This window comes from Grammomys surdaster, unplaced genomic scaffold (genome assembly GCF_004785775.1).
Source record: "Grammomys surdaster isolate TR1022 unplaced genomic scaffold, NIH_TR_1.0 211, whole genome shotgun sequence".
Classification (NCBI taxonomy): domain Eukaryota; kingdom Metazoa; phylum Chordata; class Mammalia; order Rodentia; family Muridae; genus Grammomys; species Grammomys surdaster.
The window spans coordinates 6,502,308-6,521,785 of record NW_021604656.1 but is presented as its reverse complement, the minus strand read 5'-3'; the positions used below and the strand labels follow the sequence as shown (position 1 = coordinate 6,521,785).

Sequence of the window (19,478 nt, the reverse complement as noted above, 5' to 3'; positions counted from 1 at the left end):
TGTGTGTGTGTGTGTGTGTGTGTATTTTGAGGTAGCTTACTACATAACCAAGGAAAGTCACTAACTTACAATCCTCCTGCCTCTGCCCGCTGAGCATTAGGAATACAGACATCAGGCACTATGCCAAGCTAGGCTAACAGTCTTTGTCTTAACACACAAACAAATTGTTTTAAAGCTAGTGTTCTGTGTGTCTCTGGTGTTTTCAAAATATATATAAAAACAAAATCAGAGAGGTAGTGCACCTTGCAAGCGAACTCCCTTCTCAGAGAGATTAAGTTGCCCTGTGGGTGATACTAGTGATTGTTCTGAGCTGGGCTGTAGAGAACGCATTTAGCTTTCCATTTCCTGCTCACTGTCTGGCACACATTTGTGTTTGTTGAAAAGGCAGACTGTCTCTGGATTCCTGAGTTGGGGTGCTTGTGCCTTCAGTTTTGAGATCTTAGCTTTAAAAGAGTCAAAATATTAAGGCGAACGCCTAATAGTCAGACAGGATGGTCCACCTCTTGGTTTCCCCCTTGGGACAGTGTGCACTTCCCTCCACTTTCCCTCCACCTTCCTTCCTGCACCAGGAGATTTCCCTTCTGTTTTGACAATTTGGGCTTTTAAAAACATTTCCAGAAATAAGAACAAGCCAGGAGGGATGAGCCCAGTTTCTTTAAGAACTCCTAATAAATATATTTCACTTTTAGGCTTTAGGCCAATTAAATGAACAGTATACAGTCATAAAAATTGAAACAATGGAAAGACACAGAGACCTGAAAAACTCAGTGTCTATTTTCCATGCCCTCTGCCCACCTCTTCTGTCCTTTCAAGGGTGTGTCATGGATTTGATGTATCTTCTTGCTCATTTTCAGTTTGCTTGTACAAGTACAGCTTGAATGGTAGTTTCACAAATCCTGTGGCTGCATCCTCAGCAGCCCTGGCCATCCTGAAGCCCAGGTGAAGGGCAGATCAAAAAGGCTCATGTTGAAGTGAGACACAGTTGGGTTCCATTACTGTGAAGAGACACCGTGACCGAGGCAACTTTTGTAAGGGACATGGGGCAATGGGAAGGACTCAGACCCATCACACTGTGCCCATCCAGCATTGAGGTAGAAGGTATCCACTTAGTCATCTGGAAAGTCTTGTATGGCTTCATCCCATCCTGGATGGTCCAGATGAGGAGGGTGACATCTTTCCCAAAGGCAAACAGGAAAAGACTAGCTTCCAAGGAGCTAGGATGAAGGTCTTAAAGCCCACACCCACAATGACACACCTACTCTAACAAGGTCACACCTCCTAATAATGCCACTCCCTGGGCCAAGCATATTCAAACCACCACAGATTCCAAGACACAAAGCTTTTGGTTGGTCCCAAGTCTACTCTAAGACTTTTAAAGTAACGGTAGTTATGTATTTGAAAGTACTACAGGCTCTGACGGGGTCTGGCTTGTCTGGAGGGTGAAGTTGGAGTGTGGCTGTCTGTTGGATGTAAATGTTGCTCATCCCCGTCATGCCTGAGCCTTCATCTGAGATGCTTTGTGGGATGAAGCCACACAGGTTCTTCCAGATGACTAAGTAGATACCTTCAACCTCAAAGCTGGGCAAGCGCATGATAGGTCTGAGTCCTTCCCATTGCCACATGTCTGCTTTACCTAGGACATCTCCCTGATCTTGTCCCCCCAGATTTCCCTTGTCCTGTCACAGTTGTCTCCCTCTTGGAGCTATTGTGAGGAGAAAACGTGACAGTGCATAAAGAATGATGGCCAACTCACAGAGCTCTTCATGGGCCATGCTGCTTATTAGCAGTAGGAGGGGATCATATCCATATCAATATCAATGGTGGCATGTTGAAAGCCCTCAGTAAATGTTTAGCAGCTGTTCTCTTTATCACATTTCTGTCCTTTCACATCTCCAGCTTCCCTAAATGACTTATCTTTCATGTTGAGTACCTAGTACCATAAGGTACCACCTAACATGGAGACATTGAGTACCTAGTACCATAGTGTACCACCTAACATGGAAACACTGAGTACCTAGTACCATAGGGTACCACCTAACATGGAAATACTGAGTACCTAGTACCGTAGGGTACCTAACATAGAGAGATGGTCTTTTTCTGTAGCTCTGTTGCCTCATTAATGAATCTGGACTTGTTTGGACAGAATCTCATATCTGGATCCTTCTTGACTTGGAAAAGTGTGGTGGTGGTGGGGTGCTTTTAAGCTCGTGCATGCTGGGATGGAGAATCTGTCACATGGGAACCTTTCATAAATGACAAAAGCCATTATGCTGTTCCTGTGTAATTTTATAACACAGGATAATGACGGAAATAACCCTAACAACCGAGAAATCACAGCATCATTGTACATGACAGATTATTTCAATGGTTAACATGTTCTCATTTCAATTAACATTCATTATTTTGTCTCTGGTTCAAAATAGCCACCATGTCAACAATCTGGGTATCTCCCGTCCCTGTTTTAGAACCAATTAGTTTTGATTTTGCAAACAAATTCAATTTTATTCTTGAATGGGCAGTCTGATATTAACATGAGAACAGAATGCATTCAGTCTTTTGATGACAGCAAACAAACACTGTTATTACTGGGGAGAGATTGTCCATTGATGGGTTCTCACACCTCAGAGCTGACAGGCCCATTTCAGACAGGCAAGCAGAGGACAAAGAGAAACCAGGGAATAAGCCTGGTGATGGGGACTGAATAGGTAACTGGTTTCTCTACCTGTGAACTGTCCTAATGGTGGCCACCTCTAGAGAGTCACTGTGAGTACCTAAGCCAGGAGTACATTTGCACCTCTGGATTGGTCTGTGTCCTGGCTTTTATTTCCTCCCTGGAGTTGCTTTACCCTTTCAGCAGCTGTTCACATGCAGAGGGAAGCAGTTCTACCACAGACACTCAAGTGTGGTTGCGTGTTGTATGTGAGTAACAAGAGAGCCCTCCTTCAGAGACTGGAAGAAAAGGCAACGTGTCTACTGTGTGTGCGTTTATCCACTACCCAGTCCCAGTCCTCCCTCCCTCTTGCCATTAAAATATTTTGACCGAAACTGCTGAATATCATACAGCAGGATTATGTTGGTAAATTTATTTATTGCTGAAAAACCTGATGGCTCTGCCACCTTCATGCTGTGGGCCCTGACCATGGCACCACTCTACAACAGCAAGTGGATTGCTAGGTCATAGCTGATGTCATCGGGCCTCCTTGCTGAAGGTCTATAGTGGTGGTGGGGGATGGGGCGGAGGTGTAGGCAGCATAGCTGAGTCCAAAGCAAGAGCAGGAAGTAGTGTGGAAAGCCAAGAGTGAAAGGTGACATTTATGAGAACCCGGATAGGGACAACCTGGAAGAGAGTTGCCAGGATCTGGCCAGCCCATCCTACCGGTCTCTGTGGTCACCTTTGTAAGTGTGTGATTGAATTCATGCCTGCTGATCTGTTCATACACATATAATAAGTATGGAGAGATGGGATTAGTAGTGCATTCTGTAAAAGTCTTCTGATGGGTGCTCCAAAGAACATTTTTAGAGCAAAGTAAATTCAACAGGACACCCATCCACCTGGGTGCTGTGTAGTAGCCCTCTGAGCTTGTGAGATCTGGTTGCTCTTTGTGAGCTTGTGAGATCTGGTTGCTCTTTGTGAGCTTGTGAGATCTGGTTGCTCTTTGTGAGTTTGTGAGATCTGGTTGCTCTTTGGGTGCAGCCCAGTAGCATTCATCGATGGACTCCACTCTTTCTATTTCTCTTCTAGCTTACCTTTCTTTATCAATGGCACTAAACTTAGTATTTCTCACACATTTAAAAGACTGTGTGTAACAAACAATCTCAGAGACAGGCAGAGGAGGAAGGTTCAATGAGAGTGGTCTTCTCCAAAACAAAAACCAGAAAAAAAGAACCAGTCAGTGTCCTCCTGGACCATACTTTATCCCCAGGAAGACAGAGACAGAAGCTCCACTTTGTGCTGCAGTCACTGTCACCGCTGGGTCTGATTATGATGCAGTGTTGGAAAACCCTTACTATGATTGGCTACGTATGTGACAGTCACGGGGTTGGGAGAGGGTTAAGAGAGGCAATGGATTAAAAGCTTGAACTAGAAGAGGCATTTTTTTTTTTCCGTGACGTTCAGAAGCTACTGTCAAACTCAAATCTGAATGCTACATAGAGCAGATATGGATGCTGCCAATAGCTGGCCGGACATAGAACCTACACGAGCCCAGAGAGGAAGACAGTATGGTCAGGGCAGAGGGAGGTGAGCATGGTGGCTGGCCCTCATGCATTCATCCTCTTACACATGTGCTCTTTTGGAATAGACATAGACATTACTATTTGGCCAGGTGGAGTCAAGGTGCTTGTCTGGGACTCTGACCTGGAAGTGATGACTAGCCATGGTGAAGGCTATCTGTGATGGGACCTTAGGAGGCTCCCCTGTAAGCTGACATGTGAACTGGCCTTTGAAGAAAGGAGGAATGGGGTGGAGAAAAATGTAGACAGGAGTGAAGATATATCAGGGAAAGGGTGAGGCCTGGTGAGCCAGAACCATCACTGATGGGCTCCGGAAACAGCTGTGTGTGGTGGAACAAAACCTGGTGGGAATCCTGCTCTCTCTCTCTCTCTCTCTTTCTCTCTCTCTCTCTCTGTGTGTGTGTGTTCACATGGACGTGCACACATCCAAGTTGGTGAATGGGTCTAAGCAAATAGTAAGACTATTAAGACAGGCTATGGCAATTTAGCACCAAATTCAGAGTCTCTAGTGCAACCAAGGAGATAGGAGAGAGAGGGTTTCCTGCATGAGAATCACATGATCATGTATGTAGTTAGGAACCATTCTTGTCTTTCAGAACCATAAATGCCAGCTCATAGGCCAGGGCTTTCTTTGCAGTGGCATCAAGCTGGAAGAAGTGAGGCTACCTCTCGGTCTTCCCAGGCACAGATGAGCCAGCCCAGTGGCTAAGAAAAGGCTGACAGGACCTGCCTCCAGACTGAGCCACCATGCTGATGACTATCTGTGACATGGGGCATAGTGTTTCTATCAAGGCTGCTTTACTGGATCTCTTTATTGTCTCAGAAATTTAAATGTTTGAGTCAGAATTCCTAGTCTCTGGCCTTGTCTGAGTTAGTCATTTATTTTATGATTTGTACTGGATTGGAGTGATCAGAATATACACAGACATCAGGGAAGCTAACCCCCCTTGGCTTACATCCGTGGCACATAGCTTTCCAGTCTTGGCTTCTGGAACAATACCACAGGTTGAATACCATTTCCGTCACTGGGTTTAAATAAAGAACTTCCAGGATTGCCTCCATCTGACAGGGGTGCCAGTCTCTGGAACCAGCAGAAATTGGAATGGTATAAGCTTTATACTAAAAGTCTCCCTGGCATCTGAGACAAGGTCTAAAATGGTTCTGCCGAGACTGATCTGTGACCACCTGGTGAGCATTCTCTTCTGTGGGTAGAGAGCTAGTATGCTGTGTTTCCACAGAAGCTGTTTATATAACCGAGCCCTCGCAATGAGAGTTCAGATCCCCAGTAGGAGACACAAGTCATTCTGGACCATTGCCATGGTTTCCTGGGACAACATATGATGTCCTTCTTGGTTTCTTTCAAGTTTATGGCCTCTCTTTATTAACTGTTGTTACATACATACATATATGTGTGCACACATACAAACACACACACATACACACCACACACCCACACCCACACCCACAGAGAGAGAGAGAGAGAGAGAGAGAGAAAGAGAGAGAGAGAGAGAAGGAGAGCCCTAAATATAATCTGCTCAGTCTTTATAACAGAAAACTGCAACCAATGAAAATGTAAAGTCCATTGCCAATGAATAGAAGCACAAAACCCTCCCACACCTAGGGCTCAGGGAGCATTGCAGGGCAGGGCTGAAAAGACTATAAGATTCAAAGGATAATGGAGATTCTGTGAGTCTGTCTCCTACTGATATAAAAACTACGCCTATAAAGCCTCACCAACATGGCGGCCTCCACTGAGCTGAACAAGGGCAACAACAAAAACATGAGCAGACATGGTCCACAAGCATCAACCCTGTCCAAAGAACTCTGGGTAACTAAGGAATGCTGAGAATGGGGGAAATCATCTTCCCCAGGGAAGTGAACACCAATTGGCTATTCATTACCAAGGAGTCAGCCCTGGACACAGACATACAAGTAACATTATCAATATTAGTTTTAAGGTACTTGATCTATCATTCAGTGAGCCTGCGGTTAGCTGCACAGTGACGGCTACATGACAAGCATGTGCAAAACCTCTACCCAGTAGTGATGCCTTGAACATTGTGAGGTGCCGTAACTCTAGTAGGTACCAGTCAGCCTCACCTCCTTGCCTCCCTTCAAGACTTTAATTTAATAGTGAAGTTTAGGTTCAGAGACAGAGACCGCTTGTCATTAGCTAGTGATTGATTGCTGGCTCCATCTTTGCAATGGTTATTCTCCCTCCCCTCCCTTGTCAGGAGCAGCCCTGTTTACACACTGAAGGCCTAAAATCAGCCATAGGCCTAAAATCAGCCATAGGCCTGACATACATGCCTGCTAACACCAAGTCTTGGGTCTCTGTGGAAAAACACTGAAACAGATGACTAGAAGCTATTGTAAACAAACAACTTTGGTGGAAAATTGCCAGGCTGAATAGTCATAGACCTTGTAGATAGGTAACCTTGGTGGATAGTACCAACTTGGATAAGGACAAGTGAATCATAGGCGGAGTCATAGTGATCTGTCCCCTGAACCTTCACCCAGCTGACACTCTGTTCTGAAAGATATCTGTACTCCCCCTGAACACCCACATTCCTGCATCATCCCCTTCCCCACATCCTGCCTTTTTGTGTATATAACCTGTGTGTACAAAAGTAGAAATGGCGATCTGATCAAACTATAGACAGATTGTCTTTCCTTGCGTCGGCCTGTTCCCCACTTTCTCTTTCAGGTGATCTCCCCAGACCCCTGTTTAATGCCCTGCTGGACAGGACACTCCCTCCCCTTCCTCCCCTTCCTCTCCTCCCTCTCCTCCCTCCCTTCCCTTCCCTCCCTTCCCTTCCTCCCCTCCCTCCCCTTCCTGCCTTGGCAAGCTCCCTGAGGCTTCTTTCTCCTGAAGCATCACTACACCCAGGCATGCCTACTCCAGGGAAACCCTGAGGACTCTATAGTTCCTTCCAGAATCTCAGAATAGGAATTATTTCAGCCTTGTGGGGCCTGAACCCAGGAGAAGGGCTACCAACTGTAAGCGTGTATCCTTGGTTTTTGCTGACTCTCAGTCAGGGGCAGACAATGTGCTATGAGAATGATGATAAATGTGAGGTGCTCTGTGGAAGACATTGTGGGCTCTAATGTTAACCCTGTGCTGCAAGCCTGCCCCTCTGCCGTGATCTCACTCTCACATGAGTACGTGTACCGGTTGACTGAATCAGGCCTTGAATGAGTTAGACATGTCCTGCTGAAGAATAATAGCAGACCTCAAGTCCATGTGACTCACAAGTTCAAGTGATGAATGTCTGCCATCCAAGATAGAGAGGTAAAGTCAATATAGGTAGCTTGGGAAGCAGGCAGACCTCCAATAGCATAGACAACAAGAGTGCCCTCAAAGAATTCTAAAGCTACTGTTCTAGGTTGGACTGAGATGTGCTGTGGTGGTTCGAATAAGAATGGTCTCCATGGGTTCATATATTTGAAGATTTGATTCCCATTTGGTGGAACTGTTCGGGAAGGATTAGAGGTGTGGCCTTGTTGGAAGTCTGTTGCTGGAGGCAGGCCTTTAGATTTCAAAAGAATAACATCACTCCCATTACACTCTCAGCCTCCTGCTTGAGAATCAAGATGTGAGCTCTCAGCTCTAACCCTATGAAATGTCTGCCGTGTTTAGGGATACTGTTGCTACAAAGAGACACCATGACCAAGGCAACTTAGAAAGTATTTAATTTGAAGGCTCACAATTTCCAGATGTTAGCATCCACGATCATCATAGTAGGTAGCATGGGAGCAGGAAGGGGAGCAGACAGGCAGGCAGACATAATGCGATACAGCACCTAAGAGCTTATATCCTAATCTGAAAGTTGGAGACAGATAGATGCTCGATAGATTGATAGACTGATCCATCGATAGATAGATCAATAAGTAGATAGGTAGATGATAGATAGATGATAGGTAGATAGATGATAGATGATTGATTGATAATTATTAGATCAATAAGAAGATAGGTAGGTGATAGATAATAGGTAGATAGATGATAGATAATTGAAGATAGATAGATAGATAGATAGATAGATAGATAGATAGATAGGCAGACAGACAGACAGACAGACACAGAGAGAGTGTGAGTGCACACTAACTGGGATTCACGGGTTTGGAAACCTCAAAGCACACTCCTCAATGACACTCCCCCTCCTACACATCCTAATCCTTCCCAAACAATTCCACCGTCTAGGAACCAAGCATTCAAACATATGAGTCTATGGTTGGGGCAGCAGTCTCATCCAAAACTACAAACTTTATGTGCCCAGTTAAATGTTTTCTTTTATCAGTTATCTTTGTCATGGTGTTTTGTGGCAGCAATAGACTAGTAACTAAGACATAAAACACTGTCCAAGGCAAAGCTTCAAGCTTGGACACTCTCTGAGGGCCCTAACCCTTACCACCTACCAAATCCATGACTTCAGACAGGACTCCGCCTCAGAGTTTTCAGTTCCCTCTTCAGTAAAACAAACAAGGTGGATCCTGAGTGATAAAGACCCGCCTAGAACTTTGTTCTCTGATTCTTTGGTCAGAAAGGTTCAGAAATGTTTTCTTTCCAGCCTGGATCTCTGGTCGCCTCAGGCAGCTATGCTGTGGGTATGAACTGATTCCCTTTGATGTTGCCCTCAGGGAATTCTCCAAACACACTCTCCTCACCCCACTGCCTCCCTTAAATTACTAATGAAATGTGTGAGGTGGTCAGTTAGTGTTTGCTGTGTTCTTCTTCCCTGCTCCCCCTCCATCCCCCATTCTTCTCATTTGCAAGAGGGCAGCTCACCTCAGATACCACAGGTGAATTCCTGAGGGATGGGACCATTGGACCTAGCACAGCTGATTCCTGGTTTCCTCACGGTTTGTTTCACAGATCTTAGTGGTTAAAGACCCTCCTGATCTAGGACCCAAGAGCTTATCATGTGTCCGTGCAATAATAACATCTTTCTTTAGAGTCTCTTCTATTGGGAAAACAATTTGCAATATCTGACACTTGTATTGCTCCTTGTTTGGAGGGTTGCACTAGTAATAATTGTCGCTATAAAACAAGTACCTGAGAAAAGCAACTTAAAGGGAGGAATTACATATTTTAGGCTCCAGGATGAAGAGCTTTTAGTCCACAGTCTTTGGCTCTAGTGATGCTGGCCCTGTGTTGGGATAAAGAATCAGGGTGGTGGAAGCCGGTGTTTGTAACAGAGGCTCTTCAGATGGGAAACAAGCACAGAAAGAGACCACAGCAGGTAGTTCCTGAGGACAGGCCACTTCCCTACAGATATTCCCCCTACTAGGTTTTGCCTGCAACTGTATCCTATTTAAATCCATTGTTTGCTGAATCAGAGCCCTCAGGAGCCAATAATTTCCTAAAAGCACATCAACTAGCAAACAAGCTCCCAGTATACCAGCTCACTGGGGCGTTTCCTACAGAGACCTAGTACATAATCCACTGCAGCATTTTCTACCAACAGGCCCCCAGTATATCAGCCCTTTGGGGTATTTTCTAAACAGGCCCCCAGTACATCAGCCTGTTGGGGTGTTTTGAATTCAAACCATATAACACATTGTGATCTTTATAACAGCAGCCATCAGAAGTAGTTTCTGTTTCCATCACTTATAGATGAGAAATTGGGATTTTAGCATTAACCCGTCTTGTCAAGGTCACCCCATGCTTTCGTGGTAGAGTTGAGTGTCCGCCGTGTTTTCCGGCTGCAGAGTCCACATACTACTTACCGTGCAGGGCTGATTGGCATAGCCAAACACCTCAAGGGAATCATAACTGTTCTGTTAAAGTGCAGTGCAGGGTGCCTGGTCAGTGGGCACTGCAAAGGTGTCACAGCAAGTGAACTGTGTAGAGACCAGCTTCAGCTGAGGGAGAAACGGTAGCAGCAACTGCAAGCCTCTTTCTCTCAGTGAGGTCAGAGATGGGGTCCTTTTTGTGGACACAGCCATCACGGCCGTGCCATTTGTTGTGATAAACGTGAGATGGGAAAGCTGGAGCAGAAGAGGAGACTGATGTCCAGTGATGGTTCCTAGGGTAGAGTCTATAGCTCGTGAGCTCTTATAGAGAAAACTCAGGTCACCCCGGGGTCACATTGCTGGGTTATGTTAACAGCGGGAGTGACATTACCACAGAGCCTTTATTAAGTGGCAAGTTATAATCTCCCCTGAAATTGCTTTAACAAATATCCAGAGATGGTGTTCTGCCGCTGTGGAAGAGTCTTCTGGTGGTGTTTGGAGTAAATCTGAAGAGAATGCCACCACAGTAGCACCTTCTGTCAATATGGAAGCTGCCTGGCAGCCCCGTGAGTGTGTAAGGCTATGGGAAGGAATTCGGGACACGTGTGATATGTTGAACCAGGTACTGGGGCTCACGGTGATGTTCTCTTTCATTGTTTCTGAAGTGTCTGTGTTCTTCTTCCCATGTGGGCATGTGATGTTTTGCAATGTTTTAATTTTGTTGGTTCGGCTAATGGGTAGATTTTATGCTTTAGAGAGAAAACCTCCTGACACCTCTTAATGACTTGGAACAAATGGGGGTGCTGGCTAGCGTCCCTCCCTTGGGCCTCTTACTGTTTTACGGATGCTTTTCTGTCTGTATTTAGCAGTGTTCTTTGGGAACAACCTAGGAGGAGTCGCCAACAAGGGCAGAGTTTTGACTTAACGTCTCCCCTCTTATTTCTTCCTTAGGCAAAAGAAGGGGAGTGTGGCTCACAAGCACTGGGTCGGACCTTCAACTCTGCTTAAGTGCAAGCCTTGCCCCGTGGCACAGTCAGTGATGGTCTGCGGCTCTGATGGCCACACGTACACGTCCAAGGTTGGTCTCGTTGTTTGCCTTATTATAAAAATCACTGCAGGTCTGTTTGACAAGTCTCTATGCTCTGTGAGCACCCTGGTTTTTCTGGGCCTTGCCGTGGAGAAGGCACAGACTCTGATCTAGATCTGACCAAGGAGGGAAAACACAGGGAAATGTGATTGCCATGGATGAAGGCCAAGTTGGGATGAGATGGTCAATGTCTAAAATTGCATAGTTTGACCCAATGGAGAAACAGCGTAGGTGTCAATGCAACTGATGGAGAAGCAGAGCTCTGGTACCTCCCAGCTCCTCCTGCAGAGCTGGGTGCCTTCAGCTGCCTCAGTGTCTCTCAGTGATGTTTCATAGAGTACAGCCTACAGCTAGTGAGCTCTTATAGAGAATACCCAGGTCACCCTGGGTCACATTGCTGTGGAGGTCTCAAGCGTTTCTGGCTTTCCCACAATGCACATGATTGTGTTGTCTGTGCTGCCCAGACTGATCTTCACAGTGCAGACCACAGGAGCTTAGTTTTGCTACTCCCTGCTGCTCTCTTCAGTCTCAGTGGCGTCATGTCTTCGAGCCCATGGCTGTTTCCCCCAGTGCTTTCTGTGGTGCACAGGCCAGCTAGACTCCTGTCTTCTGTTTTAGTGCTCCAGCAGGGTAGCTTTGGCACGGTCAGTTCATTTATTCACTCAGTGGGTATCATTGGCAGCCTTGCTGTGTTCCAGGCTGTGTGCTAGGAGCTGGGGCAATATCATCTAGCAGAGATAAAGCAGATAGCTTTTGTCTTGGGCAGAGTCATCATCCTCCCCTCTCCAATTGCAGACCTACTCTGTGAGTTAGAACTACTCTGTCCGTGGTCAGAGCTAGTGCATCCTGCCCACAAGGTACCAGCACATATCAGTTTCTCTTTCAACCTCCTGATCTGAGAGAATTGACTAGAGACAAATGTTAGTAGTGGTTTAATTCTGATATCCCCTACATGTGTAGGTTAATGGGTTTACAGGCATCACTAAAAATTTATTCCCTATCCCCCCCTTTGCAAAGTCAGGTCCTGCTTTTATCTTCTTTCACTGAGACCCAGATGCCAGGCACATGGACAGTTGCGAGGAGGGGAAGGTAAAAATGCAGAGTTGACAGAGGTTCTATGTGGACCCGAGCTGCAGAGCCACAGTGTCTAATGCATTAGCTATAGTGCTGTCAGTTGCTCAAGAACTGTGTCAGAAGCTTTGCCGACTAAAGCCCTTCTGTAGTCTGGGAGGTCGGCATGTGTATGGATCAGGTGCTGCTTTCAGGTGCAGGTGGATAACTTGGTTATGACATAGGGTTTATATTGGGAAAATTTTACCCCAATGACTCCTGGTTTTCAGAAAAGGACTGGCCTCTACACAGAGTTGAGCAAAACACTCAAAGAGGCCTTCCCCATCCTCAGAACCACTCTTCCAGCAGGCAGAATAAGTGAGAACAGTCTGTGTCTCCCAGCCTTGGTCAACTATTTCCCTGGAGCAAAAGAAAAACAATATAAGGTAGTTCATCCTTTGTTAGTCTATGATATGTTCATCTTCTGTTGCTGTCATAAAACGCCTGAGATAATCAGCTTTCGAAGACGGCTAGTTTGTCTTGGCTGGTGGCCTCAGAGGTCTCGTTGTATCATTTGGCTCCTTTGCTTTGGGCTCATGCAAGCACAGTTCAACCTGGAGGTACTTGCCATGAGACAGAAGAGCCCTGTTCACCTTATGGTGGCCATGAAAAAATAAATAAATAAATTGAAGGGACCTGAGACTCCAATATCCCCTACCATGGACATATTCTCAGTGATCTAGCCTTTTCCCTCTGGGTTCTACCTTCTGAAGGTCCTACTGTCTTCAGTAATACCATGGACTGGGGTCAAGCCTTTGACACTTAGACTGTTGGTGGGTATTCCAGATCCAAACTATAGTAAGGTTCCTTGGGACGAGGCCTATGGCAGGTTATGACGCTCATGATTTTCTGCCTGGGTGTGGTGACACTACCCACTTCAGTGGCATTAAAACAAGGAAGCAGAATTGTGGGTCCAGGAAGCTGTGGGACTGGGAGGATCAGGCCTGGAGCAAGAATGGGGTTGAGGCCTGTTCAAACCCTGGAAACCTCATCCTGAGCTGATGTCAGCAGGAGCAGAACCTCTCCCTCTCCCCCACCTTGGGCCTGCAGGTCCTGATACACATAGCCTGTGGCCCCACTCTTGCCTCCCCAGAGGAAGTCACATAGCTACATAGCCAGTCGACAGGTTAAATTTCCTTTCCCCTTATAAGGTCATGTCCAGCAGCACCTGGAATTCCTCCTTATGCAAATGAGGCATCCCTAGCACCCTGGCCTGGACCAATGATGTACACTCACGCCATAGCCCCTACCCACCCCTAAAAGTTTAAATAGCCTTTATTCCCCCCAGTTAAACTGAACCAGTTCTTCAAAGCTGTTCTTGGTTGTGTGTGTTCTTTACCCATGTACTCCCTGCTAACCAAGGCCCTGTATTGCACCCACCTGAACGGGCTAAGCTTCCCTTGGCTACCCTGAGGGGGAGAAGAGCTCACAGAGCAGGACAGACTGCTGGGAATAACAGCACTGTAGAGGAGGTGATGTTGGGTCCTGGTACATGTGTCTTGGTCTTCTGCCTTTGTTCCCTGTGAATGTAACAAATCAAATACCGTGAATTCATAAGCCTGGTACCGATGGCTTAAGGCCTACGAGTCAGAGGCCAGTTGTAAACCATCATGGTACTCAGTGGGGCTTTCTTCCAGAGGGCATATTTCCATCTGGTCAGGTTTGCTATTCTTTTTACTTACTGCTCCTAAAGACAGGGCCTCTTGTTTATTCAGGTTCAAGAAGGCGTTTGGGTCTTAAAGACAAAGCTTTGGAGAATTCTAATAGAGGCTCAGCAAATGTGACTGAATGAATTAACTAGTAATAACCACTGACTTCCAATCCCCTGGACCTATGGCCTTTCAAGGTCATTGATGCCAGAAAACTGAAGACAGATGAGACCATGGTGCGTGTGTAAGCAGAAATGATTTCATGCTATGAAGTCAAAGTTATGAAAATAATCTCTGACCAAAGTACAGTCCAGACCTGGCATCACCCTAGGTGAGCCGTCCCTGTTTTCCAGATGAATTATCCATCTCTTCAAGATTGGCCTGGTGGCTGTGGAGAGCCAGTGAAGGCAAGTGTTTCAGGATGGCCATGAAACAGATGGCTTTCCTGAGGACACATTGGCCAAGCTTTGTTCTTGTGTTTGTCCAGGATAGTTGGAGGCTCCTAGAACTAGTAAAAGGGGGGTTATACCCAGGAGTAGCATTCTACAGCAGGGTTTTTCCAATATCTCAACTCCAAAGGTACCACATAGAGGTCTGATTCCCCAGAACCTAAGATCAGTGCACAAGCTTGCAAGTCTTGAGATGACAGATGATGTCACATGGAAAGCAAAGCCAACACCGCCACTCACGGCAGAGTGTGAAGCAGACTCTGATCCTTAGCCTCTAGGCAGGAAGTGTCGTGTCACTTTCTCAATTTTCTTTTCTGCCATATTCTTCTATCCACAAAAACAAATGTGTTACAGAAGTTCAATGGTTATTGAATACTCCCTTCCTCGGTGTTAAACAGGGTGCAGAGAGCAGAGTCATTGCACGGGTCAAAAAGGGATAATGCTCCATTTTTGTGGCGCTTGTAAGGAAGGCAGACACATTGAAAAGCAATCTACTATGATGATAGCAGGTGGTTTGTCTCATACAAGTTTATGTGCTTGGAGACTCGTCTCTGTTGTGGCAGTGCTACAGTTGCTGGTACCTTTAAGAGGCCAGCCCCCATGGGAAGTAATTAGGGTTATTAGGTACACTGATCTTGGGCGGGATTAATGTTAACTGTGTGGATTAAATTCTCCCAAGAATGAGCTCTTCTGTAAAGAGTGAGACCTGATCCCATCTTGGGCCCTGGGCCCCTGCGTTATATTTTACCATCTTACATGTGTTTCCATGGTGATGCCATTACCATGACAATTACGGGGCATGTGGTTACCAAGGGACTCTGTGAGCTGAATACACTTTTTTTCTTCATACATTACCCAACCTCAGGCATTTTGTCATAGCAACAGTGAGTTTAGACAATTGTTGCTTAGATAAAGGTCACTGAAGGTACTATGTGAGCACTGGGCAGGGTCACCACCATTAGTTTGGAGGAATAGGCAGCTGTCTCAGAGAAAGCCATGGTCCTAGCAAGATCTTATGGCTGAAAAGAATCATACAGCGAAAGGAACAGGATCTAGTTTAGCAAAAAGAGTGAAGAGCTTGAAAAGCAAAAGAAAGCAAGGCACAGAAGAAGAGGGACTCAGGCAGTGTCAGTGTGGTGGGTCACCTGTCAGAGAGTTGAGCTGATACAGAAACCTGTAAGGACAGGCTCCCACCTCACCTTGCCATGTATGATCTCTAACAGGGTAGGGGATATTGTCTTCCACAGCAGCTCTTAAAACCCCATCTCTTTCCTGCATCCAGATGTAGGCGAGCCATTTGCTGATGATAGAGAAATAATCGGCCACACTCAGCAATTTGAGGACCACAAAGAAGTTTGAACTTCAGCTTGTAAGATTTGGGAGAATCCCCTTAAAGAGTCACAGTTTAGGATTCAGTTGCTTTCATGTAGAGTGGGAATATGTGGGAGGGGACCAAATGTTGGTGATGGAGGGACCTACTGGTGTTCAAGACTGTCACAATTGTTTTTGACATGTGTAGAAAACAGGGGGGTTAGCCTGCCTGGCCTTGGTGACTGATAGATGTGAAACACGTACAGTCATCCCAGCTGTGGCCTCAGCATAAGGATACATCTTCATCCTAGCTGAGCTTGCAAGTCCTTCAGTCAACAGAGTTTTTGGTGGTCCCTAGTATGTTTGGAGTGCGTCATTTGCAAACCTCTTCCCTTTCTCTGCTGTTCCCTGTATAGCTCAGTGGAAGCTTATAGGATAGGGCTGGAACAGAGTCCAGGCTGTTGGATTTTGGCTCCGTTCAGCAGGGACTTTTGTGACCATCTTCTATTCAGGAGGCCAGCCTGGGTTTCTACTTCTAGAAGGAAAAACTATTTTAGAAACAGCAGCAGATCCAGAGTGATGCTCGGTCTTGGGAGTTCCAAGAGGGCCAGGGGGAGGTCCTGGCTGGGACTGCTTCCTAAACAAGAGAATGATATCCAATATGGCTTCCCGTGCACCTGATGGCCATGACCCTTCCCCATTCGGGCTCATGATACCCAGGACTGTAGCTCATGATGGTACCTAAAATACAGAAGCCCTTCTTATGAAGGTACACGATACAAAGGTATTTCCATTCAGATACCCGGACCAATTAGGCCCTGCCCCTGGAGGAACTTTCATTGCCTGGATCATTCCTGGGGAGTTTGTTGGCTGTTCTGGCTGAAGCTCTGATAACCACGATGGCTCCTTTCCAAGCCAGGATCTGGGACTGGCCTCTCCAAAGGGGGGTCTCTTAATGGCACAGGTTTCTGGGGAGTTAGCACTGTTCTCTGGCACCTGCCTGGCTGTTGATAATTGGAAAACAAGCAGGCCCATCTGCTCCCCTCCTTTCCCTACCACATCTCCTTCCTTAAAAGCTGCTAAACAATTAGCAAATGGCTCGTTTATGTCTAGACACCGAAGAAAGACGCAGAGCTAAGAACTGCTGTGAGAGGAAATGGGTTCTCTAGGTTCTGAAAGTGCACGGGAGAGCAAAGGGTACAGGGCGGGGGAGCGGTGGCTTTACAGGGCTGGCATTTCTTCCAGCACATTGTTACCATGGATTATATTATCTTTGCTGGGGCATCTTAATAGTTCCCAACAATTGCTACCAAGGAAAGGTCGCGTTTGAAGTTCTTGGCAAGCGTATTCTCCGTTGGCCGATTTTCCAAGAATAGGAAACTCAGTGGATTGAAGCTGACTCGGGGTTGTAGGCGTGTGAGACTCCTCCAGATAGCTTTAGACATTGTCCTTAGCTTCTAGGATGTCTGGCCTGTGAGCATTCCAGCCATGAGAGGGTTGTTACCCCGCTTTGCTTGTCATTATTTTAGGCTGGGGGCAGAGGCATCTGAGCTGGGTCTGTCCCCTGCAAATGGTCTTCACTTGCAAACGGCACCTGACAGAGAGGGAGAGAGCTTTGTGGTTGATGACGAAGAAAAGCAAAGGGTTGGGAACTGTAGGTAGAACACCCACTGTGGCTTTAAGAGCTGCTGTGGAAGAGACTGCACATGGCAAGGCGAGATGGAAGCCTGCTCTTTATTGAGTTGGAGCTGGGCGCTCTGTGGCAGCGGTCAAGGCAAAAAGTGGCTCACACTCTCCTCAGACAGAGCTGTAAGGATAAGTGACAGTTGCCTGTTCTGTCCACACTGGGGGGTGGGGGGGAGGGCAGGGGGAGGGGGAGGGAGGAGAGAGAGAGACAAAGACAGAGAGAGAGAGACAGACAGAGAGAGAGAGAGAGACAGAGAGAGAGATTGATTCAGTCTGGAGTCAGTGGCACTAAAGTCAGATCCAGGACTTTGTTTTTTTCTGTTGCACAGAAAAGGCCAGCAGAAGAGGCCTTGTAACCCTGGAGAGTTCCTTGGCGGTTTCTAGCCAACTCTAGTGGCTCTGCTTCCCACATCAGAAACTTGGAGATTTTGGGAGAAATCCACTGTAGATGGCAGATGCCCCAATTTGCCTTCCCCCCTCGGGCCATGTTCATTTACAACTTCCTGTCTTAGTCTGGGGGAGTCAGATATCATTTGATAATGAGACCTCATTTCTGAGGTAACCTTCAGCTATTTTAAATACTCTTTGCTCTAGTTTTACCGTCCCCGCCCCCTTTAAAGGCCTTCCATGAGGAGTAAGAGTAAACAATATTTATAATATCAGCTGCATAGTCTCAAGGATATTGACTCTAGCCTCCTTGACAAAATCTTACATAAAATAGAGGCATGAGTTCATCAGCGTTGGCTTCCAGTTCTCACAGAAGTGACACAGAACTGAAACACTGCCTCCTGACTGGGGCTGCCCAGGATCCAGTCAGCCTGGTATTCTGTCATCCACAATACTTGGAATAGTGGTGCTTTGCCTATGGGTGAGGCATGGCTATGCCCAGCCAGCCCAGTTGAAACCAATTAAGGACAGTGGGAACCATTCATAAGTCACACCTGCCTTACCTGTTCATGGCCTATTAGCCAGAATTACCTCATGGGCCCCAGCAAGCTGCAGAGGAGTCTGGGAATGAAGGTTTAATATTAGGCAGCTCTGTGCCCTTCTGAAATTGGACAACTAGCTGAAGAACAGATGAATGTGTCATCTTGCTGCTGCTACCATGGCGTCATTTCAGTGGTACTAAGGAAGCAGGGAGTGCTTGCTAAGTCCATGTTAAATGCTGTGCATTGAGTTTCTGTGCCAAATGGTGTCTTATTCTTTGTAATTTCTATAGGTTTTTGAAACATAGTGAGCTGGTCAATCTCTGTGCACAAGCTCAGGCTATCTGGAAACAAGGATCCTTAACAGAACACATGCCCCCATCAGATTGGCCTTTGGGCAAGTCTGTAGGGCCTTTTCTTGATTAATTATTGATGTGGGAGGGTCCCACTCATTGTGGGCGGTGCCACCACTGAGTAGTTGATCATGATATATATATGTGTGTGTGTGTGTGTGTGTGTGTGTGTACACACACACGCGCACACATGAAGATGAAAAACTCAAAGGGACCAAGTCAGTTTGCGGAGTTTGTTCAGCTCCGCTTCTGTCCCTGCCTCCAGGTTCCTGCCTTGAGTTCCTGCCCTGGATAGGCCCTTGTCCTCCCAAGTGACTTTTGGTCATCATTTTTTATCACAGCAATAGAAAGCAAACGAGGACACACACTCATGAGTAAATACCATTGTTAATTCCAAAGTATTAATTGGGAGGGGGGTGTGGAGAAACAGCAAAAAGATCAACACAGTTGGGAAGTATCAAAGTCGATGTTTGAACCCCACTCTGACTGGGGTCACAGCTTTCACTTCACAAATAAAAAAATCTCTGAAACGCTTTAGAATACCAGCTTTATCATCCCAATACTTCTGAATTTAAATGACAGGACTATGTACCTCAAACTTAGCTTAAACCTCTCTCTCTCTCTCTCTCTCTCTCTCTCTCTCTCTCTCTCTCTCTCTCTCCCCATGCGCGCGCGCACACACACATGCTTTGATACTTCATAACCATGTTAATCTTTTTGCCGTTTCTCTTCCCTCCCAATTAATACTTTGGAATTAACAATGGTATTTACTCATGAGTGTGTGTCCTAATTTGCTTTCTAGTGCCATGATAAAAATGATGACCAAAAGTCACCTGGGAGAAAGAGGGCTTATCCAAGGCAGGAACTAAAGCAAGATATCTATCTGTCTGCCTGTCTATCTATCTATCTATCTATCTATCTATCTATCTATCTATCTATCT

The 19,478-nt window shown here is 46.2% G+C and overlaps 1 protein-coding gene across 1 annotated transcript in view; it reads left to right on the top strand.

Moving 5' to 3' along the window:
• The window catches only part of Spock1 (SPARC (osteonectin), cwcv and kazal like domains proteoglycan 1), a 478,511-nt gene that overhangs the window by 344,738 nt on the left and 114,295 nt on the right, over positions 1-19,478 (top strand). Inside the window, exon 5 of the mRNA XM_028772059.1 lies at positions 10,918-11,044. Within this exon, the coding sequence (XP_028627892.1) occupies positions 10,918-11,044 (127 nt within the window). The remainder of the gene's footprint in view (positions 1-10,917; positions 11,045-19,478) is intronic.